This window comes from Macrotis lagotis, chromosome 1 (assembly GCF_037893015.1).
Source record: "Macrotis lagotis isolate mMagLag1 chromosome 1, bilby.v1.9.chrom.fasta, whole genome shotgun sequence".
In the NCBI taxonomy this organism is placed as follows: domain Eukaryota; kingdom Metazoa; phylum Chordata; class Mammalia; order Peramelemorphia; family Peramelidae; genus Macrotis; species Macrotis lagotis.
In genome coordinates, this window is record NC_133658.1 from 487368523 (window position 1) to 487392674 (window position 24152).

Sequence of the window (24152 nt, forward strand, 5' to 3'; positions counted from 1 at the left end):
CTGTATGTATCTATTTCCTCCCTCCCCCAAATATGGCAACACTGTTTACTCTTTCAAGGCTTTAAAAAAATTCTCTCAAAAATTTCATCATTAATTTTAATTGACAGACCAGAGGCATTCTGAAAAGCTGTCTTTCTCCCATTTATTTCTATCTGGCAAAAACCTATGAACAAAGATACTAAGAGCATTTTGAAATCAGTTCTTTGTTCTACCAACTCTGGGTAAACAGCATAAATCTAATTCATTTTCCACCTGGCCACCTTTCTTTTACAGAGAATAACAACTGCAAGATCACTTTTCTTCTTTAGACTGATTCTTATTATATATTCTCATTTCCCTCATCCCACACCAGTAAACAAACATTGAGATATTTTTATTTTGTTTTGGTGTCTTTAGAAAGTCTTTAAACTTGAGGTTAAAAAGTTTCCTTGTATCCAGAACTTGACTGAATATATCAATTTTGAGTTAATAAGAGATGTAGGTTGTACAGAATCTGCACATAAGATTATTTTATCTCAATAAATTACAAGTGAGACTGACACTTAAGCCTAAAGAAGGATAGCTGTAAAAAAAAAGTTTAGGGTAAAAACAGCTGAAGGAGCAGCTCTGTCTAAAGGAAAGAATTCATAATCAAATATGTGATGGAGGCAATCCCCAAAAGACCTGACATGAATGTGAGTCTTTTGCACACACAAAAAAATCCAAATTGTTGCAGTTCATATAATAAGGGAAAATATCAGTTTAAGGAAAAATTTGTCCATTATTTAGTTCCAGATAAAGCTTTGATATTCAGTATTTATAGAGGGTAATAACAAATGCAAAATACAAAAAAAAACATTTACCAAAGATAAGAATAATTCCCATCTGAAAAACTGGGGCAGAGTTCGAAGGAAAGACCTAAGGTTCACCATAAGACCATTGCTTTCAATTGCTTATAACAATTTATGGACTTCTGCTTTTTCATTGTTTTGATTTACTTGACTGATTGTTGATGTCTCATAGTCATTAGCTTTAATTTGCCCAGTTCTATTTTTCAAGAAATTATTTTGCATCTCCTTTTCCATTTGGTCAGTTGTTTTTTAAATAGTTATTTTCTTGTCCATTAGTACAATTGTATTTCTTTTTTTTTTTAATTTAAATTTATTTTTTATTAAAGATATTATTTGAGTTTTACATTTTCCCCCCAATCTTGCTCTCCCCCCCCCCCCCCAATGCACTCTGTCAGTCTTTACTTTGTTTCTATGTTGATCCAAATTGGGTGTGATGAAAGAGAAATCTTATCCTTAAAGAGAAGTCTAAGAGGTAACAAGATCAGACAATAAGCTCTTGTTTTTTTTCTAAATTAAAGGGTATAGCCCTTGCATTTTGTTCAAACTCCACAGCTCCTTATCAGGCAGCCAGCCCAACGTACAATTGTATTTCTAAAAGATTTGTTTTCTTCACTCAATATTTCTGCTTCCTTTTACAAGATGGTGAATTTCTTTCTTTTTTCCAACTTTTGTACTTGATTTTTAAAATCCTTTTTAAACTCTTTTCAAGAAGTTTTTTTGGACTGGAGGTCAATTTGTATCCCTGATTTATTATTTTTGCATTTAACACTTTTTTCTGCTCTCTTCTTTCTGCCCTCTTCTTAGATGGTGTTGTGATTTTTAACATCCAAACTAACTTTCTATAGGCACAGGGTTTTTCCCTACTTTTATTACTCATTTTGAGCTCTGCTCCAGAGCCACAGGGGCGCTGTCCTAAGCTTCTTGTCTTGGGGGGAAGAACCTACTCATAGACCTTTCACATTAGAAACTAATGTGTTCACTGGCTGAAGTGGGCTGGAATACCTGTATTGGAGCCCTCCAAGTTGGCCTTAAATTGGCCTCCTCTCCACCCACCTGCACTACGCTCTGCTCCTTTTTGCTGGATCATGCTCTCCCTCCACCCTAGTGATACTGGCATTTTAACTGAAGTCCCTTCCAGAAACCTTAAAGATGAAAAAGCCTCCCCTCTACTAGGTTGGTTGCAGTGCATTCATCTTAATCGTTCATCTCATTCAGTTTCTTAATCTGGTATTCATAGACTTCCAAGGGGTCTGTAAATTGATTTCAGTGGGCCTATGAATGCATATGGAGAAAAAAATTTAACATCTTTATTTTTATCAACTTTTGTTTTCTTTGCAATTGTGTATATTTTATGTTTTTAATAATTATACTGAGAATGGGAATTTAAGCTCCCTTTTTGTCAGATTGCCAGAGGGATTCCCTGTTATAAAAGGAATGATTTGATGACTGTTTTGGAAGCCCCACATTTGTTCTGATCCATTCCTCTCTTTCTTTGGTTTGTTAGATTAAGCCTGTTCATAAGTTGGTAATGGTCTTTATTGCTTTTTAGTGAAGTTCATTTTCTTCACCTACTGAGGCTAATACTTTGATCTGTGTTTTCTAGTGGTTGTGTTGTTTCAATCACACCTGAGTCCTAGTTAAAGCTCATAAAAATTATAAATTTCAGGTGTCTCAGCTTATCTCCCCTACCACATTTTTAGGATGTCCTCTGATCCCTGATTGAAGGCCTTTGGTGAAGGAAGAAACTCATTGCTTCCCTAGGGAGTTTATTCTGCTTATTGTCTTAGCATTTTTTTTTCTCAAAACTAAAATCCACTGTTTGAGCTCCCCCTGAGTTCCTTTTTTCCATCATTAGTAATTACTCTTGGTCTTTACTCATTTGTAGAATACTTGTCTCCCATGTCTTGAGCTAAACGAGTGGTCATCCCTTCCCTTTCCCAGGCTACCATATTGGACCAGCTTCAAACATGTACATACCAACATCCATACAAACACAGTAATACTTTCCATAATTATTCAGTGGAGGCACTTTTTGTCAAGCAAATACCATAATGGTTCAGAATCAGAAAATGCAATTTGTAATGCAAATTTTTATCTGTAATATTTGTAGTATTTGTATTATTTATCTGTAGTATTTGAGATTTGGATTCTGTTCCTAGCATTGTCACTAGCTGTATGGTTTTAGGAAATTCCCTTAATTTCTCTTGGCCACAGTTTCCTTCTTTCCTAATAAAGTTTTAGGTGAAGGGTTCTTTGAAAAAGGCTAAAAATTGAATAGTGATGAAGTTTTTAACTTCTATCCTTCAAAGTCTTCCCCAGTTGCTACTTCTTTTTCCAACTTTTACTGACCTTTTCTTCCAGTTCCTGTCACCTCTACTTCTCATGGTAAAGGTAGTGTTTTTCTCAAATTTTTCATAATATTTTCTTAGATCTCTCTTTTGTCTATCACTTTCCCTTTTATTATAAGGGTCATTTATGTCTTCTCCAGTTTTTTTTTTTATCAGTGTATAAGCCCTTTGAGGATAAACTGTATATCAAACTGTCTTTGTAATTCAGTATCTAGTATGGTGTCTTTTACTTGATAAAATCTTAATATATTTTGTTGAATTAAATGGGAATATTTAATTTTATTTCTTTCTGTCTTCTTAGAAACGCAGACTTGAAAATAGCAAAAATGTAAACACAGAAAAACTAAGAGCCCCTGTTATCTGTGTACTAGGACATGTAGATACAGGAAAGACTAAAATTTTAGACAAGGTAAGAAAGTATTTTATGAATTATTCTTTCAAATTTTTGGTAGATTTGATACTGATAATTTAATTCCTTCATTTCTAGGCTATTCTTATTTACAGATATTGGTAAAATATTTAAATTCTTATAAATGATTAAAATTTATGTTTCTCATACCTTCACTATTTTTCTTTTTTCATCAGTTTTTGAATGCTTATATGAACTTATCATTTTCTCCTAGCTCCGTCATACTCATGTGCAAGATGGTGAAGCAGGTGGTATTACTCAGCAAATTGGTGCCACTAATGTTCCCCTTGAAGCCATTAATGAACAGACAAAGATGGTGAAGAATGTAAGTATGAGGGGGCTTCATAGCTTAGGCTGTGTTTAGAATGTAATATGAGCTAAAAGTCTGAGTTTGGTTTTTATGGATCAAATATTCTGCATATATAAAAAATATGAAAATGGAAGTATTTAGATGAAAGTATGCTCCATAATTCACATTAAGTTAAAATCAGTTTACCTTACCTTCCTCATGAGATCCAGGAAGTTTATATACACTGTGAAGCATTTTTGTAAATATCCTATTTTGAAAATGTTTGAATTCTTTTTTTATTAAAGATTTTATTTATTTTGAGTTTTTCAAATTTTTCTCCTAATCCTACTTCCCTCCCCCACACAGAAGGCAGTCATCAGTCTTTATATTGTTTCCATGGTATACACTGATTCAAATTGAATGTGATAAGAGAGAAATCATATCCTTAAGGAGGAAAAATAAAGTGTAAGAGATAGCAAGATTAGACAATAAGATATCAGTTTTTTCCTAAATTTAAGGTAATAGTTCTTGGTCTTTGTTCAGACTCCATAGTTACTTCCCTGGATACAGATGGTATTTCCCATGACAGATATCCCCAAATTGTCCTTGATTGTTTCACTGATGGAATGAGTGAGTCCATCAAGTTTGATCATCGCCCCCATGTTGCTGTTAGGGTGTACAGTATTTTTCTGGTTCTGCTCATCTCACTCAGCATCAGCTCATGCAAATCCCTTCAGGCTTCCCTGAAATCCCATCTCTCCTGGTTTCTAATAGAACAGTAGTGTTCCATGACATACATATACCACAGTTTGTTAAGCCATTCCCCAATTGAAGGACATTTACTTAATTTCCAATTCTTTGCCACCACAAACAGGGCTGCTATGAATATTTTTGTATGAAAATATTTGAATTTTCAAAAAAATCTTTGAAATAGATTTTCCATATCTTGAAGAATTGATCAGAGCAGTCGATGATGTGCAATCTTTTGATTGCAGTTTGTTTTTATACACTTTATTTAATAAGGAAAACCAAATAATGTTGAGACACGTAAATAACAGGCCTAGATAATTCAAATCTTTTAAAAATTGAACTACGTGAATTTCAAAGTGTTCGAATTCTGTTTTGATGCATGTATTACCTGTTCGGATCTAAATTTCAAAAATAAGTGGTAGAATTTTCTTAGTTATTTAATTAGGTAATTGTTTTAGAGCAACTTAAAAAAGAAGGACTTTGAACATCTGGGTTCTGTTGAGTGTTGATGGCAATGTAATTAGCTTATAAATAAATGAATGTGGGTAATTTTTAGTGAGGTTATAGCATCTTGAAGTATTGTGTTTATGCTTCTTGTGTATTTGTTTTATCTTATTTCCTAATGTTAGTTTGACAGAGAGAACATAAAGATTCCTGGAATGCTTATAATTGATACACCAGGCCATGAATCATTCAGGTAAGAACATAGTTTTTAAAAAACCTCTCAGTTTTATTAACTATTTTCTTCTAATGTGTTATTTTCCTTTTTTGTCAATTTGGCTTTTGTTAATTTGTGATGTACTGTTGTGTTTATAGGTTTCTACATTGAACACGTATGTGTGTATATACATATATATATGTATTTGTGTGTATATGCATATACACACACACATCCATATGTTGATATAGGAAATAATATTGTTGGTAGGGTGAATTTCTCATCCTAAAAAAGTGTTTCATCTGGTCTTTTGTTTAAATTCCTTGAAGTTTGTTAGTGAAACTGGTGGGGATTATTAAAAAAATTTATGTCTCATTCATTCACATGGTGTCTGCTTCATCTCATTTTGATCAAATATCTCACACATTAAGGGTACTGGCATTTTTGTGCCATATTCCCCACTTTGTTTTGTTAATATTGATTTTAGTGAGACAGGTAAAAGAATTCTGAAGCAGTGGGAAAAAACAAAAACCAAAACCCTGAGCTTGAAGTCAGGATTTGTATTTCAATCCTTGCTTCACTACTTAGATTTTGGGCAAGTTGATTAATTTTCCTGAGCCTTAGATTTCTTCTTTATAAAAGGAAACATTTAAAACACATGACAGACTCTCAAGGACTTTTCCAGGTTTCAAATTATGATTCTGTAATCTGAGTTAAGTTTGGGAATCTTTGTTTTATCTTATTTATACCTTTTTTCCCCTCCTTTTTTAATAGTAATCTTAGGAACAGAGGGAGCTCACTTTGTGATATTGCCATTTTAGTTGTTGATATTATGCATGGTTTGGAGCCACAGACAATTGAATCTATCAACCTACTGAAATCTAAAAAGTGTCCCTTCATTGTAGCACTCAATAAGGTAAACTGTCTCTTCAGAGTGAGTGGGGGTGTGGGTTGTGTGGAGGGGGGAGAATGGGTGGGGGGAGTGGCATGAGAGAGAGCAAGCATACAAGCATGTATATCAAGGTCTCTAATATATTTTGCATATTTAAATTTGTTGCATTTCTAGTCACTGTTCTCAAAGTCTTAGAAGATGCCTTTGTTTTAGAATCCAAGGACACATAAAAGGCTGTTTTCTTTGTATGTTTAGATAGTATGTTAAGATTTAAAAGTGTCTTTGTGTGTGTGTGTGTGTGTCTGTGTGTGTGTTTGTATAATGTTGCTGGGAGTGATTCATTTCTTTATAGTTAAATTGATCAGTGAAGTTTTATTACTAATCCTATTTTTGTTAAGACATGATTGCGTTTCGATCTTGTTATTTCTTAGCTTTGGACAGAAGAGAAGGAATTAAAAGGAAAGAAGTATGTTATATGTAATAATGCTTGTTCATGTTTTAAAAATCTGTATTTGTCCTCAGGTGCTTGTGACCTTTTGATGACATGGTCTCTGAACCAGAGGAGCTTTTACTCAATCTAGTTGATAAATTAATTTTAGACACATCAAATAATTTGGGAATGATTAAAGAAAATCCAAATGCAAACAGACTCTCATTATACTCTTAAGTGCCCACTTTTATACTAAGCACTCAGGATATAAAGAAAGGCAATAGATAGTCTTTACCTTCAAGGAGCTTGCTGTCTAATGCGAGGTGGACAGCATATTAAAAACTGGGCAGTGGTGATAGATGTGGAGGAAAGGGTACCTGGAGACCTGCAGCATTCTTATGAGATGATGACTGCCAATTAAGGAGTCCCTGAGTCAGAGGTATGGAGGACATTGTTGGTTTCATGATTTATAGAAAGCCAGAATGGGAAGAGGTGAAGAGTGTTGTTAAACAGGTACTGATGTATGGCATCAGACCACTTTATTATTATTATTATTATTATTTATATTTTTATAATTTTTGCAAGGCAATGGGGTAAAGTGGCTTGCCCAAGGCCACATGGCTAGGTAATTATTGAGTGTCTGAGACCGGATTTAAACCCAGGTACTCCTGACTCCAAGGCCAGTGCTCTATCCACTGTGCCACCTAGCCGCTCATGACCATTTAATTATTATATCATCTTATGCAGTGTCCATCTTATGATGGTCATTTTGAATATAATCCTACTGATCTTTTTTTTAATTTTTTTTAGGTTTTTTTTTTTTTTTTTTTTTTTTGCAAGGCAAATGGGGTTAAAGTGGCTTGCTCAAGGCCACACAGCTAGGCAATTATTAAGTGTCTGAGACCGGATTTAAACCCAGGTACTCCTGACTCCAGGGCCGGTGCTTTATCCACTGTGCTACCTAGCTGCCCATTGATCTTTTTTTTTTTTTTTAATAAGCTTTAAATTCATGTCTTGTTTTTAAACATCAATTTAAACACCATAATTCTTCCCTATTCTTTTCCAGTGACTTAGCTTATAGAATAAATAACATCCATTTTTAAAAGATTTTTTTTTAAAAAAAAAGGAAGGTGGGAAAGTCAGTATAAGTAAGTGATCTACATCAAAAAAAAAGTCTGAAAATGTCTTCAGGTTACAGATCTTGGGAACTTCTCACTTCTGTATAAAAGTGGAATGGGAGTGTCTTCTCAAGTCTTTGAACCATCCTTGATCTTAATTTTAGAACATTCATGTGTGTGTTTGTGTGTGTGTGTTTCCATTTGCATTGTCATCACTGTGTATGTTGTTTTCTTGGTTCTCTACTTCACTTGGTATTAGTCCATGTGGATTTTTCTTTGTTTCTCTGTTCATCACATTGATCATTTCTTACAGCACATTCATATTCTACTGCCATTCTCTTTGATCCTATGCATCTGCTTATGGCTATTTAAAAGTCTCTACTAGATTACAAGCTTGTTGAAAGTAGGAATTATATAATTTTCATTGTTCTTGTATCCCTAGTCTCTAGCACAGTTCTTGAATATGTTTTTAGGTTCAGCCTTTTTATCCCTCCAGTTAATCATGCCAGCCAGACCCTGGTCGTGTAAACAGGTTCGTCGCATGAGGGATGTAGTTGAAATCATCACTGTCAGTAACCACCTTATTATGATGAGTTTTGCTGATGTTGGCTAGGTGTTGCTTAGAGAGAAAGTAAACCCACCAGAGCACTTTGGCATCCTGAGGATGCCCAGACTTTGTTCTATTGGATACTTAAATCACATTGAATTGAATATGTTGTGTATCTGAATATAAGCATTAGAAATTTTAACTATTGATGAAACTTTTCTAGATCGATCGATTGTATGATTGGAAGAAGAGTCCGGATTCAGATGTGGCCACAACTTTAAAAAAGCAGAAGAAGAATACCAAGGATGAGTTTGAGGAGCGGGCAAAGGCCATCATTGTGGAGTTTGCACAGCAGGTTAGCTCCTCTTCTTTTCAAATAAGGCAATGAAATGCCATAAAAATATTTTTCTTTTACTATTTTTTCTGATATATAAGTGAAGTAGGATTTTTGTTTGATTCTTTTTCCTGCATCCAGTAGCCATCACTTAACCCTCTGTAAGCTTTTTAAATTCTGGTGGCTTGGATTAAGACAGAAAGGAGGCCATCTAAACTTTTATCTTCCACTTAATATAAGGCTCTTCAAGTGAACTTTTTTTTTAGCAAGTAGTGTAGAAGTTGTCACTTAGCATTTGCAGTTGTTTGTCAATGTCTAGATAGTCTTTTTATTTTTTTCTGTTTTTACTTTTTTTCCCCCACTATTCTTCCCTGTAGGTTATTTTCTCAAAGATTTTACTTTTGTCTTTTATTCCCAGGGTTTGAATGCTGCTTTGTTTTATGAGAATAAGGATCCTCGAACTTTTGTTTCTTTGGTACCTACCTCGGCTCATACAGGAGATGGCATGGGAAGTCTTATAGCTCTCCTTGTTGAATTAACTCAGACCATGCTGAGCAAGAGACTGACTCATTGTGAAGAACTGAGGGCTCAGGTTATGGAGGTAAGTAGCCTTTTAGAATGCATTTGCTTCCCAGAAAACCCTCTTAATGGGCATTTGTATTATTAGGGTTAATTCTTAGTAATTTAATGTACAAGTTGAATGATGGCATATAGCTCATTCACTTAAATAATATTTATCTTTTCTAGGTTAAAGCACTTCCTGGCATGGGTACCACAATAGATGTAATATTGATAAATGGGCGTCTAAAGGAAGGAGATACAATTATTGTTCCTGGAGTAGAAGGTCCCATTGTAACTCAAATTAGAGGTCTTCTATTACCTCCTCCCATGAAAGAACTTCGAGTGAAGGTGAGATTGGATAGTTCCCAAATCTGTTCTTTCTCACTTTAGGACCCTCTTGCTGCTATGAAAACAAGGTTCAGGGGAAGCGGGGGGGAATTGTAGTAAAATATTCACATTACTATTTTAGACTTTTTTATTTTTGGTCTCTTCAGAACCAGTATGAAAAGCATAAAGAAGTAGAAGCTGCTCAAGGTGTAAAGATTCTTGGAAAAGACCTGGAAAAAACATTAGCTGGTTTACCACTCCTAGTGGCTCATAAGGAGGATGAAGTTCCAGTTCTCAAGGTAAGAATTTTATTAATGTTTTGCAGATGAGCATATCTAATTGTAATAGACTACCTAGTTATGATTTCTCAGGAAAAAATTTCAATTTTTTTTTCATGGCTATTGGTGCTTTATAAATTCACAAATTAATATTTTTCACCCAATTTTTGATTTTTTTCCTCAGGGACATTGCTGAAGAATTAATTGATATTGAGAGTTCCTGTTTTTCTGATCTTTTTTTAAATGGGGGAAAAGGAATCATAATAAATATAACTTCATAACTTGAATCTCCTTTTTTGAATCAACCTTGGCTCTAAATAGATAAGGCAAATGGAATTTCCATTTTATAGACAGGAAGCTTGATAGTGATAGGTCTAGAAAACAGATCTCCAGACCCTTTAGCATACTGTTTTCTGCTGTACAGTGAACCTTTTAGAGCTTTATGAGAAATCTCAAATAAGGAATACTCTACCTAAAGGCATAATAAGCTTGCCTTATTCACAACAGATTGAATTTATTTGGTTATGATATTGTTTCTTGTTGTTTTTTAACTGAAAAGAGATCATTTGTGCCTTATGTTTTCTTTTCAAGGATGAGTTGATTCATGAATTAAAGCAAACCCTAAATGCTATCAAATTAGAAGAAAAAGGTGTCTATGTTCAGGCATCCACGTTGGGTTCTTTAGAGGCATTACTTGAATTTTTAAAAACTTCAGAAGTACCAGTAAGTAACGATAGTTAATATTAATTAAATGACTTGTCCATGATTTACATAATTCTGTTTTACTATTTTCATTCTAGGGATTCCAGATCTTTGATTCCCATTGCTGACCACAATTTAATTCTCATCTTCCTCAATGAAAACTACCTGAACCCTCCACTGTGCTCTCTTGAATGCCTTCTCTATAATTAAGAAATCAGATTTCATTTTACATCTTTTTTCTTTCTTGCTTCTTCTTGGACTCATGGAAACCTAGCTCCCTTCTGACCTGGCTTTCTTGGCTAATCCATTCTTGTGCTTTCGTTCAGAACAGCAACTCATTGGTCATGGTGGGGCAAGTTCAATTATTCTTTGTTCCCCATTATTGCTTTCCAGACTTTACTTATAGCATTTATCTCATTATTCTCTCTTCTAGTTTCATTCGGTCTTTGTTATCCTATCTAGATTGAGAACATTTCCTTTCCTTCCTCATTGAGTTCATAACCTGGCTCATAGCCTTCCCTCCTTATCTCCCTCCTAAGGGACTCCAGCATATAAGTAGATAACTCCTTAAAGCACTGTAGCCTTCTGTTTCTACCCTTGTTCTTCTCTCTCATCCTCCATAGCCAGTCATTTGTACCATCTCATCTATGACTTTCTCATATATCACACTTACATCCATGGAGGTTGTCCTTATTTCCTCACACCTAGACCATTGTCCTAGTTGGTTTCAGTGTCCTCATGTCAGGTCTCTCTCCACTCTTGTTTGGCCAGCTGATTGATCTACCAAAGTGATCCTAGCTCAAGAACTTCCTTATTGCCCTGTGATCAAATATACATCCTTTGTTTGGCTTTTTAAACTCTTCAAATTCTCCCTCTTAGGTTTCCAGTCTTTCTATCCCCTTTACCTCCTCTCTATACTTGGTAGTCCAGTGACATTGACCCTCCTGGCCTTCAGGCCTGTTCCTCAGGGCTTGACCTTCCATATCTGGAGCTCTCCTCTGTCTTTGCCTCCTGACTTGCTTGTGAAGTCTTGGCTAAAATCTGATCTTCTGTGAGATACTTTAGCCATTCTTCTGAAATATTATTACTTTTCTTCCTGTTTATTACTTATTTGTGACTTTTTTTGGGAGGTGTTGGTGTGCTCCCTCTAGACTGAGCACCATGAGAACAGGGATTTTTATTTCACCGTGGCTTAACTGATTACTATAAATGCTTGTTGACCAATTGCAAGATAATGAGCAGTGGTAGTGCTGTTAAATGGTACCTGAGAAAATAAGCTAAATTTTAAAATTTCCCTCCCCCTCCTTTTTTTTAAATAGTATGCTGGAATTAACATAGGCCCTGTTCATAAAAAAGATGTTATGAAGGCTTCAGTGATGTTGGAACATGATCCTCAGTAAGTGATTTCAATGCTGTTATTTTTTCTAAACTATTTATAAAATGAACTTTAGTTCTTCCTATTATTTCAGCTTTTGAAAAGGCTTAGACATGTTCTTAGCTTTGTATTGAAATATCTTTATAACTGATGTCTTTTAATTGCAGATATTCAGTAATTTTGGCCTTTGATGTGAGGATTGAACGTGATGCTCAGGAAATGGCTGATAGTTTAGGAGTCCGAATATTTAGTGCAGAAATTATTTACCATTTGTTTGATGCTTTTACGAGATATAGGCAAGACTATAAGAAACAGAAGCAAGAAGAATTTAAGTAAGTTCATTATTTGGATTTGGTCATTATTGGATATCGGATAGTAAAATTAAATGTTTCATGCCAGGATATTGTATAGACACGTTTTCACATCACAAATGGTACTTATGACAACATATAGTAAGTAACTGTGGTTCTACTTCCTGTTTTTAGCTTTTTAAAATTTCTAAATTTGGGCAAGATTCCTATTTGGAATGTAGTCTTCCATGAAATGGAAAAGTCAAGTTCATATGGCAAAACAGAAGAGTTATAGCTGTCTTTACCTTCTGATTAATTGAATTCACTATTAAAGGACTTTTGACAAGAGGGATGTGGAGAGGCAATGATAGAGTTGGAATGTCCTAAGTGAGTTACACACAATTGAACCATTTGATATGTACATCAATGTGACTACTATTTCATTTGCTTTTAAATAATACTTAACGTGGAGGTACTGGAGAAACACTGCAGTGGGGTTTCTTAGCTCTGTTGAGAGTGCACATATTATAGCTTGGGGAGCCAAGAAGCCTTTAGATTTTATTATAAACAAGAACTTCATATTGTTTTTTATGTCTTTGGATCTCTTTTTGGAGAATAAACCAGACTACCAGCTTAAAACCTGCTTGTTCTTTCTCTGTTTAGGCATATTGCAGTATTTCCCTGTAAAATGAAAATACTCCCCCAATTTATTTTCAATTCACGAGATCCAATAGTGATGGGTGTAATTGTTGAAGCAGGTCAAGTGAAACAAGGCACACCCATGTGTGTTCCTAGTAAAAATGTAAGTATTGATCACATTTTTTGAGAACTACCAGTAGTACTATTAGCAAAATTTTAAAATTCAGATGGAAACAGACTTGCAGGTTTAGTTCTTTTAAGGAGAAAAAAAGTTGCAAGTACAAATTCATTTGCCTGTTAACAAGGGACTGGTTTTGAAGCTTTCTATCTTGTTTAATCTCATATTGCATATTTTTTTGTGACATCTTAATACAAGCAAAAACTTTTATATACATAAATCGACTTCACTCTGAAATATGTGTAATATGAGCTAATAGTATACTGTCAGAGCTAGCATGTCATATATATATATATCTCCACATAATGGAGCTATTTTCTTATTTTTTGAAGTAAATGATTCTGATGAATGCCTTTACAAGGAAGGTGGTAAATATTTTGTATGTAGTCTCAAAATTAAGAAGCCACTTTTTTAGTTGTGTTATTTTTTGCAATAGCTGATCATGGCATGTATGTTCTAGTGGCCAGAGAATTTGGATTCTAACAGTATTGAGTATAATTTAAATATTTATTCTTTATCTTCATTTTTTTTTGTTAGTCATTTCAGTCATGCCTAATTTTTCACAATCCCAAAAAGGCAGATACTGAAGTGGTTTGTCATTTCCTTTGTAACTCATTTTATAGAGGAGGAAACTGAGGGAAACAGGGTTTAGTGACTTGCTCAAGGACAGCTTAGGAGGTAACTTCCTAACTCCAGGCCCTGTGCTGTTCTTCATTAATTTTAGCTAACTATCAGCATTATCAAGTCCCTTATGACTTAATATCACCTCTGCCCAAAGTGTTTGATTGTTGAGAAATGTGGCAAGTAACAAATTTGTCAACATTTATCATTTGATGTATGTAAAGTTCTCTTGCTGGGAGTAAAAGGTAAGGATTCTTTAATTTAGTGAATCCTAACAAAAAGTCCACATTTGTTGACAATTATTTCGATGTTCCCTAGATTGCAACTGCTCTTATTTATATTAAAGGTTGTTGGCCCTTAAAAACAAGTACAAGTGGGAAAAAAAAAAGCCTTAAGGTCAGAATTTTGCCAGCGATTTTTTGGTATACACCTCCAACACAGCACTTGGATTTAATGAAGTGAACGAATATAGGATTCATTAAAGTTTTGCAAATGACTAGCTGTTTTCTTGCCATTGAATAAGGTTCAATCAAAGTCTAACAATTTTAGACAAATGAGAGGGGCCAATTCTTTATCCAGAAAAAGCTTTGTACAGATAAGTTTTTGTTTCTGGCTTCAAGGTATAGGTAAGGACTTTGTGAATTTTGTCACCTGTAGTAATGGTAATGGCTTGATGTAGATAAATGGTAGTATGGAAATAGTTGTGATTATAGATTAAATTCCATCTCTGAAATGTACTTGCTTTGGACTTACGGAAACAAATATGAAGTAGTAAGTTTAGCCAGATTATAATAATGATAAATATATAATTGTTTCATGCACATTGAAATAATATCTCTGTTTTGCAGTTTGTTGAGATTGGAATAGTTACAAGTATTGAAGTAAACCATAAGCAAGTGGATATTGCAAAAAAGGGCCAAGAAGTCTGTGTCAAGATAGAACCTATTCCTGGAGAATCTCCCAAAATGTATGGAAGACATTTTGAAGCTACAGACATTCTTGTTAGCAAGGTAAGTATTTTGCTCACAGTAATTGGCACGTTATAGCTTCAAGCCACAAACTTTTAAATCTGTAATTCTAAAAGCTAGGTAGAACAAATGACTTCTTAGTTACATTGATGAGCCTGAAGGTTGTGAGATTGCTTTGAGAGATTAACATTCTAGAAGTTTTAGTACCAGAACTTTATATAAATGGCACAGTGGAAAGATACCTGTTCAGAACTTGGTTTACTCATATGCAAAATTGGATAGCCTGAGCTCTGTAGGTTTTTTGACTTTGAAGGTCAGTATTTATTCCCTTATTGGGCTTTCTTCCAGAACTATTATTGACCACATTTAAATAGCCATTGTTAAGACACATCCAGTAATAACTCTAGGAAGACAGGAAGGTATTATTCACCTTTTTTTTAAAATTAGCATTAAATTCCATATTCTGAGATATGCTTAGTTATAGCTTTAGCCTTGGAAATTTGTACAGGAGAGACTGAGCTAAAGTTCTACCCAGTATATGGGACTTAATTTTTTGTTTATTCTATGGATCTCACCTTTTGATCTCTAATCATATTTTTTTCTATATTCTTAAGACTAAAGAAACTTATTGAAATTTGGCAGTTTGGTAACAGAACTATAATGTCGATTTTGAGTTAACCACCTCTCACATATACCCCCCAAAATACCCCTGTTCTCACTTAATACAATTAAAACTTTGTATGTATAAATGCATATAGAAAAAAAAAGAATTGTCATTTAAAATCAGATTAATCAAAAATCATGTATCAGGAATGAAATGGGACCACACTCGTAATGCAAGTAACTTTTTCCTTTACACATATATCATAAGTAGAATATAAAGTGTGTGCCTAATGTAAGAAAAAATTTCTTCAATTATGAGTCTTGAAACATTTTTTCATTTTGTTTTGCAGTGGCATTATGACTGATTTTGCCTTGCTTCCTAGTGACCTAATCCACAAAGTTGTTAGCCCAGAAAAAAAAACAATTTGTATGATTCTTAATATCCCCAAAGTTAACCATTTCTTTGACACAATTTGGGCACGGACTAGTGGAGCCTTCATGACATTTTAATCATTAAGAAATCTATAAATGGTTTTCTACATGTTCAACATTTTGTGTCCTTGGGTGTATTTCAGATCAGTCGACAGTCCATTGATGCATTGAAGGATTGGTTCAGAGATGAAATGCAGAAGAGTGACTGGCAACTTATTGTGGAGCTGAAGAAAGTATTTGAAATCATCTAATTTTTCCACAGTGGGCAGGAAAAGTAGTTAACTTACTATTCTGTTGTATTGTCACCAAGAAAACCAAGCAAAAAAAAACAATTGAAACAATGTATTGGACTTCAGTGGACTTAAGTTTGGAAGGAAAAAATAGGTGGATAAAAATGTTTTCCATGAGAAACCAAGAAACTTACACTGGTTTGACAGTGGTCAATTTACATGTCCCCAACAGTTCCAATGTGCCTGTTCACCTGTCCCACTACCTTCCCCCTTCCCTTCTTTACTGGCTGCTGTTTTAAAGTTTGCCCTATCCCAAATTTGAATTTTTATTACAGAACTAAAGCTCTTTCAATTTTATACTGATTAAATCAGTACTGCAGTATTTGATTAACCAAGCTTCTGCAGACTTTGTGATTCTTGGACTTTTTTGATGTAAGAAATACTTCTTTATTTATGCATATTCTTTCCTCGGTGATTTTCCAGCATTCTGCTTTGTGCCTATAGGAATTTTTTAAAATAGAAAATTAGGTAAGATGATATTTCTGTATTTGCTTTGTGTGAAACAATGATGTAAAGCATAGCTGGCTGCCTTTTCTTGCTTGTACAGTCCATGGAAGTCAACATAAACTGTATAATCATTATAATACAGAGCCACAAATAAAGGGAATGGACATTGACTGTCAGATTCTGTTAGGCTTCAATGTTAGCACAGATTTTTGTTTGAAAGTTGGTGTCATCTTCTCAGTGCAAGTGTCCTCCTGAGGACAAATCCTTGATGGATGACAGATAGCTTGTATAAACCTAGCAGCAGTCATTTTAATACAAAGATTTTCTTTAACATTTTTCCTGTATTATGCATTTTGCTTTTAAGAAATTAGACTAGACTATATTGTAGGCATGTTTCCCCAGCAAGACATAGGATCAGAGTGAGTTCAGATGAACTCTTTATTTTTTCAACGTGATTATTTATCATTGATCCATTTTTGGATCAGCTGGCAAAAGTATCAAGAGAAGTAAGTCCAAGCACATATTTGGACTGAGCAGATCTGACAACACTTCTGAAGTACTGTTAAATTAAACAAGCTGTTTTAAGCTACTGCCTCGGAAGGTAGTATTTTTCCTGAATGAGTAGGAGGAATGGAGTAATTGGGCCAGAGAGTTTGTTTCTGTAGCATGGGGGTGGGGGGGGGGGGGGGAGGCAGCACTCCTAAATCTGTATTGTGAATTAGTTTGGATCCTGTGGATGAAAGGGCAGTCTGAAGGCTGAATAACAATGAGTGGGTGATATTTGTTTTCTTAATACTGTCAAGTGTGATTTATGTTTTAAGACAATTATGCTATAAGTAAGCTCTTCCTAGATTATAATCAAGAACAAAAATCACATCAAGGAGAGGAACACCCCAATACCATTCTTTCTGATCATAACTGGTTTTGGCTTATAGGATGTTTTCAAATTCAGTTATATGCATATTTATTTATTTTTGCACATTGACAATCTGCTGCTTTGAAAGGCTGAGGGAAGAAAGAGTCAGGCTGTATTATACTGATCTCCATAACATAAAACAAATCTTGGCTTCTGAATGGTAGGCAGTTTTTTTAAAATGGGCTGGGAACAGGCGAAATCAGGGTGCAGAGTATGTTTTACATCTACTTACTTCACCCATTACATATACATTAAAAAGAAGTCTAGTTTCAATGTAGGTTGCAAGTAATTTGGGAAAATGGTGATCATATAGCACTTTCAGGGAACAGACCCAAAATGGCACAAGGAAGGCTTTAAGGGCAGAGGCCAAGGCCACTTAATTCAGTAACATAAATTGAGTGGCTGAGGTTTGGTGGTCTATGAAAGTAATAAATTTCTGCCACATATAAATCTAAAGAGAATAAGCTTTTTCCATGTTCAAGACTGTGACATATGCATTGTCAGAATTAAAGGTTAAAGTTTATTTATACCCTATTGTTTCTGTCCTTTAAGGCCTACCTACAGTATCTGTTTCAAGAGTCTTCCAGTCCTAACTTTACAAGTTATGCTAATTAATAGGTAAAGGGGGAAATCTATTTTAAGTATGATGTGTGAGAGCCCCTGGCCTATGAGAAATTAAAAAGGGACATTCACAAAATAAAAGTCAATACAAAATATACATACAGTTCTTTATTAAACAGCTGTAAACACTTCACTGTAAAAATCCATAAAACTTTATAAACAAACATTTTGTAAATAGAGTCTATGCTACAGTAAAAGAATCGACACAATTATTTACATGCAATACTGACAAATTTGGCACTTTTTGAAAAGAAATGTACAAAACACTTCTGTTTAAAAAGAAATTCAAAATTATAAAAAACTCAGAGCATTACTATCATGCACTTTGCAAATACCTCACAAGCACTTATGGCACAGCTAGCAGAGAGCTCCAGGCTCTCTCTCACCAAGCTCCTTATTACAAGTCTAGGTAACTTTTAATGTGCTTCCATAAGTTTGTTGTAAAACCACCTGAACATTGTCAAGAATAAAGTCAAATGCCATATTCCAAACTGATTCCACAGACTGCTGCATTAACCTGAAGAGGGGGGGGGGTAGGGAATTGGGAGGGAAGCAGGAGGAAAAAAAATTATTACTTGGAATCAAATCCTATGCCTATGCTTAAAGAAAAGGAATAGCCTTGAATGATGGCAATCTGGGAAAATTCAACATTTTTATATGGAGGCCTTTTCAGTTGTCAAGGTTTACCATCAGGTATTTACATAGTCTCCTGTTTCATGTTCTTTGTTACTATTTACTTTGAAATCTTTAGTGCTCTCTATTTTCAATGATTATCAAATCTGTGATGTACTAAGTGGGGGAATCTAATAATTTTCAAATAGTGATGAGATTTTCAGAATCTGCAATTTATCAAGTAATTTTTTTCCCCTGCTCCTGCTAAAATGATTTTTTCCATCCATTCATTCCTACTCAAGGTTAAGAAATCTGTGATGTAGAAGGTACTTGAACCTCAACAGAACATCTTGCCATCTACAACAGAACACCTATATCATCCCACCCCAGCTGAGAACAGATGCAATGTGTACACAATTACCTTTTCATGTACTTTATAACCAGATCCAGTTTTTCTAGATCCTTTTCTTCTATTAGATCAGTACAATATTTTACTACTTGAAGAATGTCTTCCTCCATTGGATCTATTGGAGATTTAAAAAAAAAATCAAGAAACATGCATTTCTTTCAACTTTGGAGTACAAAGTATGTCTTATACAAATTTTTCATTTTCATGAAATTTTGAATCTCAAAATCCCCCAAAATTACAAATTCAGAATGATGAACCAAGAAAAGTGAATCCACAAGTGTGGACTGACAGAAAAAAATTACCTGATATAGTGGTAATCCATTCTTTGAGCAAGGTCTTCACATCATTGAATTCAACAGCACCAGCTAGATTAGGTGCTGGTTGTCTAAAGGAGCTTGCCAGTTCTGGTGGCAAAGAAGGGCCTGATCTAACTGAAGGTGAGGAATTTGGCTCAATCTGTTGAGGAAGAATTTAATGTGATTTCAGCTACCAATGACAATATAAAACTGCTTTGTCATCAACTATACTTTTCTTTGAGAAGAATTCCTTTAATTTCTTAAGTACAAATCTTACCTGTGCATTAGCAGAACCTGTACCTTCTTGTTTCAAAAAGCCATCTATTAGCTTCTGTGGGCTCCCAGTAGGTGTTACCAGCATTTTAACTGGACTGCTGAGCAACTTGTTGTTCAAAGTACTCTGGACCTTTTTCATGGGGCTGACTGGTTTTTTCCTGCTTTTCTTCTTATCTTTTACTACTGTTTGTTTCAGTTGTAATAAAGGATTCTTTGATACTGAAAAATAAAACAAAGGCCTTAAACTGGGTATATAAACATTCCCATTTATATCTCTAAATACGTGTTTTAATCATGTTGGAAAAAAATTAAGAATTCTTGAATATAGTAAACTACACAATGTATTTTTTCCTGTTATTTGCAATCTTCCAAAGTTTACCAAATGAGCTGGCTGGTTGCTGATATGTGGAGTTTTCTAGTTGCCTTTGTCTTTGATCATATGCAGCTTTTAGCTCCTCTTGAAGTTCAGTAGGAAGTGCTGCAAACACTTCAGGATCCACCTAATAAAAATGTCAAGGTTATACATAAAACTTTGATTTTTTAAAAATGCACACACACACACCCTTTGACCCTCAAATAAGGAGCCAAAAAAAAGATGCCTATCAATTGAAAAGAGGTTAATTTAAAATTATAAAATATGAATGCAATGATACTATAAGGAATGACAAAGAAACAGTTTGGAAGAAAACTGCAGAAGTGAAAATTTACAAAATGACGACATATGACAAACCATGATTCCAAAGAACCTAAAATGAAATCGTGCCAGAAAGGATTTCTCAATATATTTGTGTCTCCTCCCCATCCTACTTCCACTTTACAAAGAACTTTTCAAGAGAAGGTTAAAAAAAAAATCTTGTGGGTAAAGAAGTTTATTGATTTCTGCAACAGCAAAACCAAGGAACAATGCCATGGAATATAAAAGGTCGCAGGCCAAGTTCTAAGATTCCTGCCCCTAATGCATTAACAGAGGAATGATGTAACAAAGTTATAGTAAAGAGACCATCAGTTAATTTGGTTTCCTTACCTGTGAAAATGCTGGTAGGGCTATAACATTGATTCCAGTGTCACTATTTGATTCCTGAAGATCTGGTATTTGTAACAAAACTGTTCCAACTGGTTGTGGCAAAATTCCAGTGTTACAGCCATTTACTAGTTCCTTCTTTTTGTCTCCATGTGTGTCTCCTTGCTGAATAGCACATATTTGTTCTACTTGTTGTCGAAGATCAGATGGAAGTGCTTCTAAAACAGACTGATCAAGCTATAAAAAAACAATAATCCTCCTAAGTGAGCTCTTTCATCTTGTCTTAATTCATCATTCAAACTATCATTACAATTTTTCCTGGTTCTAGAAGAAGCAAATGAATTGATAATAAGGCACTGTGGCTCCACTCACTGGGAGACAGGCTTGCAGGTTAGGGAACAGGGCAGCACCCATTGTTCTGAGGGCACTTACATGCAACACACATAAGTAAATTCTATTGGAAGCCAGAAACCTACCTGAGAAGGGGAAGGTACTTCTATACTTAGATTAAGTCTAGATTTCACACTGACAGGAGAATGGAGCCCATTCCATTTTACTGAAGGCTCTGTTTTGCTGGAGACTGGACTGATGTTAGATGCTAAATGTGTGGTACAAGATGGCAGAAAAGTGCAAGTTCGAGAGGCAGATGATATCTCAAGATCCATCGCAGCCACAAATACTAAAATTACAAAAATAGAAAAGTTGACTTGAGGAATAAACATAACTTCATTAATGTTTTAAAAACACTCTAGAAATTGCACTGCTAGATGTAGATTTCAAATGGATCAATGAAAAACGGGAAGGTCCCATATACACAATCATAGCCCTTTTTCTAATAGCTAAGAAGTGGAAAAATGCTTTGGATTGGGGAAAGACTGGATAAGGTGCACAAATTTAATGGAATATTACTATGCCATTAAAAAAAGATGAAGATTAGAAAGATCATGGGAATATAAAAACTGATGGAAAGTAAAAGACAAGGAAAAAAGGTCCCAATTTTCATGTTAGCTTTTCAGAAATGGAGGAAATTGGGATTACAGAAAAACTTTTCAAAATGATTATTCTACTTCTAACAATACAAACTTTTCATGATATAGAATTCTTCATAATGTCCCTACTGAAGAAAAGGCTTCAATTAACTTAAGTGCAAGTGAACTAATCTCAAGCAGGATTCATTTTGAACCCACATATTCCTTGCCATTCTATTAACCTCAATAAAATAATTAACTTACCTCAAAAAAATGTTTTTTTCCAGTATACCAAATTCAAGCTATTTTTAAATACTTTATTACTGCCATCCTTTTATCTACTTGCCAAAATAATTTCGAAGTGAATTCAATTTATAAAGGGAAGTTAGTGCCATCATGATGAATTAATAAAACAATTTTTATGATTTACTCACTTTCCTTATGCTCTTCTTCGGTGGATTTCTTAGCTTTCTGTACTTGAAAAAGATCCATGACAGAATGTGATCCACCTGGCAAACGGCTAGACTGCATGGATGGATGAGTGGAGCATCCTGTAGATGTTTTATTGATAGGAACCAACTGATTCACTTGAATTCCAACCTAGCAAAATAAAGGTATAAGTTTTGAAAGCTACTGTACAAAACTTCCTAAAATGTCAGATACTAAAACCTGATAATTAAGCAAAACCCTCACCTGATGCATTTCATTTTTAGGAAAAAGATACAAATCACAAGAAAAGTTGACAGATTTAAAGTTTCCATGAAATAGCTTGGAATTCAGACAATTAAATCAAACCTATCATCTAGTCCCAACAGTTTACAAAATTATAACTTAAATTTAGAATGATAAATGAAAGCCCTTCAATTTATATTTAGGATGTTATACTTACCCTAAAGAATGTTTCAATTACTCCAAAACCAATGCAACTAACTGAACTTATATAATAAGTTCCAATACCAAGATAAACAATAAAGGAACTTTTCTAATTACAAATCAGTCCAGTGAAAAGGTGTATGAAGACAAGTATGGTACTACAAAGAAAAAGATATGAAAGTAGCTATTCCAATCCTTCCCCCCATTTCACCAGGAAAACCCACCTTCATGAGTCTGAATCTGGCCTCAGACACTTTACAAGCTGTGTGACCTGAGCAAGTCACTTAAACCTACTTGCCTCAGTTTCCTAATCTATAAAATGAGCTGAAGAAGGAAATGGCATCTGCTCCTCAGTATCTTTACTAAGAAACAAACTCCCTAATGAAAGCAGAGACATATAAAACTGATATTTTTTTTATAAGTTAGATGTAGAGCTAAATAAATGACTATACCAAAAAGCTTTATGTGCTTGTTCATTCTTATACTGCATGTTTGTCATGCTATAAAACTCTTACAAAGTAACCTTTCAAGAGAAGACTAAGCTGCACCAAGTTCTTATTAAATGAGTAGAGAAAATTCACAATACTCAGATCCTTTAAAGGTATGTGTGGTATGTTTCTCTTCAGGATTTAGGATTGAGGGATGGAAGAGATCCTTAAGAAAAGTTACCTGGTCTAACCATTTTCTGGTTGAGGAAACTAAAGTCTAAGAAAAAATAAACTAAAATTAACAAGTATGTATTAAAAACATTACAATATGTTAGAGTGCCTTCTGGGTAGGCGCTTGACTAGAGAAAAAAAATTACTATGAGTAGGAGAAATGAGCTTTGAATCTAACTCTACATCATTGTTTTTATCATGTAGACTCCAACAATTTATAAGAATAAGTGAAAAACACATGTACCACATGGGTATACTTTTCAGTTCCTTATAAGTAAGGTTTGATAAGACTCCCAAGTTACTGATGCTTTTTTTTTTTAGGCACACTGATAGGTTGACTGAATTTGACATCTTGAGACATAAGGATATTGACTGTCTTTTTATTTAGTATTTAGGGTAGATTGGGATTTCTAGTCTCAGGTATTTTAAATGTTTTCACATTATTTTAGAAGCATGAAAAAGGAAGGAAAACCAAGCCCAGGGATGGATAAAGTAATGAACACATAAATTATCTCACTGATAATAAAGGTAAGTCAGATCTAAAAACAGAAAACATTAGAATGAAACGAGAAGCCTTATTTACTTACCCCTCTCATATCAGATATGTTCAATTTCATTGTATGAAACATATTTAATGTTGCTTTTCCAATTATTTTTGCATTATCTGTTGGCTGGTCAAGTGTGACAGTCCTAAAGAAGAACATTTTTTTTTAAAGGAAAAGTAGACTATATCATTACAAATTTACTTGGTAGTATGAAACATTTTTCTTTGTGTTCTATTTACAAATATAATTGAATTATTGAATTTCAACATATAGTTCTCTTATGTGATGAATTATAATGATGTGAGAAAATGAGAAGATCTGAGAATCATACCTTAATGTTATGTATGTTTCTTTATATTTGCACAGATATTTACAAATATATTTAAAAAAAACTATCTTATGACTAGTTTAACATTGAGTATAGTTTTGGTAAGTTGGCTATTTCTGGTTTGGCTCATATCAATGACAATAAGTCACTTCCTGACATTTGGCTAACTTTGAGGATAGATCTTTTACCATTTAATAGATCTGGCCAGACCCAGATATTGTGTTTGTTATAAAGACATTACCATTTTATTCACTACTGACCATGAATAGAAATTATATGCAATGTGACAGTATGTCCAATAACTAATTGTTT

At 34.3% G+C, this 24152-nt stretch overlaps 2 protein-coding genes across 5 annotated transcripts in view; one reads left to right on the top strand and one right to left on the bottom strand.

Moving 5' to 3' along the window:
• EIF5B (eukaryotic translation initiation factor 5B) overlaps window positions 1-16162 on the top strand; it is a 78384-nt gene extending 62222 nt beyond the window's left edge. The window contains exons 11-24 of the mRNA XM_074213781.1: window positions 3480-3587; window positions 3802-3912; window positions 5256-5323; window positions 6059-6200; window positions 8495-8626; window positions 9024-9206; window positions 9353-9514; window positions 9661-9792; window positions 10363-10494; window positions 11793-11869; window positions 12016-12180; window positions 12802-12940; window positions 14425-14586; window positions 15723-16162. Coding sequence (XP_074069882.1) covers window positions 3480-3587; window positions 3802-3912; window positions 5256-5323; window positions 6059-6200; window positions 8495-8626; window positions 9024-9206; window positions 9353-9514; window positions 9661-9792; window positions 10363-10494; window positions 11793-11869; window positions 12016-12180; window positions 12802-12940; window positions 14425-14586; window positions 15723-15830 — 1821 coding nt within the window. The 3' untranslated portion in view covers window positions 15831-16162. The remainder of the gene's footprint in view (window positions 1-3479; window positions 3588-3801; window positions 3913-5255; window positions 5324-6058; window positions 6201-8494; window positions 8627-9023; window positions 9207-9352; window positions 9515-9660; window positions 9793-10362; window positions 10495-11792; window positions 11870-12015; window positions 12181-12801; window positions 12941-14424; window positions 14587-15722) is intronic.
• Window positions 16163-17018: 856 nt separating this feature from the next.
• The window catches only part of REV1 (REV1 DNA directed polymerase), a 102995-nt gene continuing 95861 nt past the window's right edge, over window positions 17019-24152 (bottom strand). For 2 of the 4 annotated variants that reach the window (XM_074213780.1, XM_074213779.1), the window contains exons 9-17: window positions 23555-23657; window positions 21870-22035; window positions 20944-21146; window positions 20471-20704; window positions 19826-19946; window positions 19448-19665; window positions 19177-19330; window positions 18887-18989; window positions 17019-18370 (exon numbers count right to left, since the gene is read on the bottom strand). In XM_074213780.1, coding sequence (XP_074069881.1) covers window positions 18259-18370; window positions 18887-18989; window positions 19177-19330; window positions 19448-19665; window positions 19826-19946; window positions 20471-20704; window positions 20944-21146; window positions 21870-22035; window positions 23555-23657 — 1414 coding nt within the window. In that variant the 3' untranslated portion in view covers window positions 17019-18258. The remainder of the gene's footprint in view (window positions 18371-18886; window positions 18990-19176; window positions 19331-19447; window positions 19666-19825; window positions 19947-20470; window positions 20705-20943; window positions 21147-21869; window positions 22036-23554; window positions 23658-24152) is intronic. The other 2 variants (XM_074213778.1, XM_074213777.1) reach the window with 1 other exon arrangement.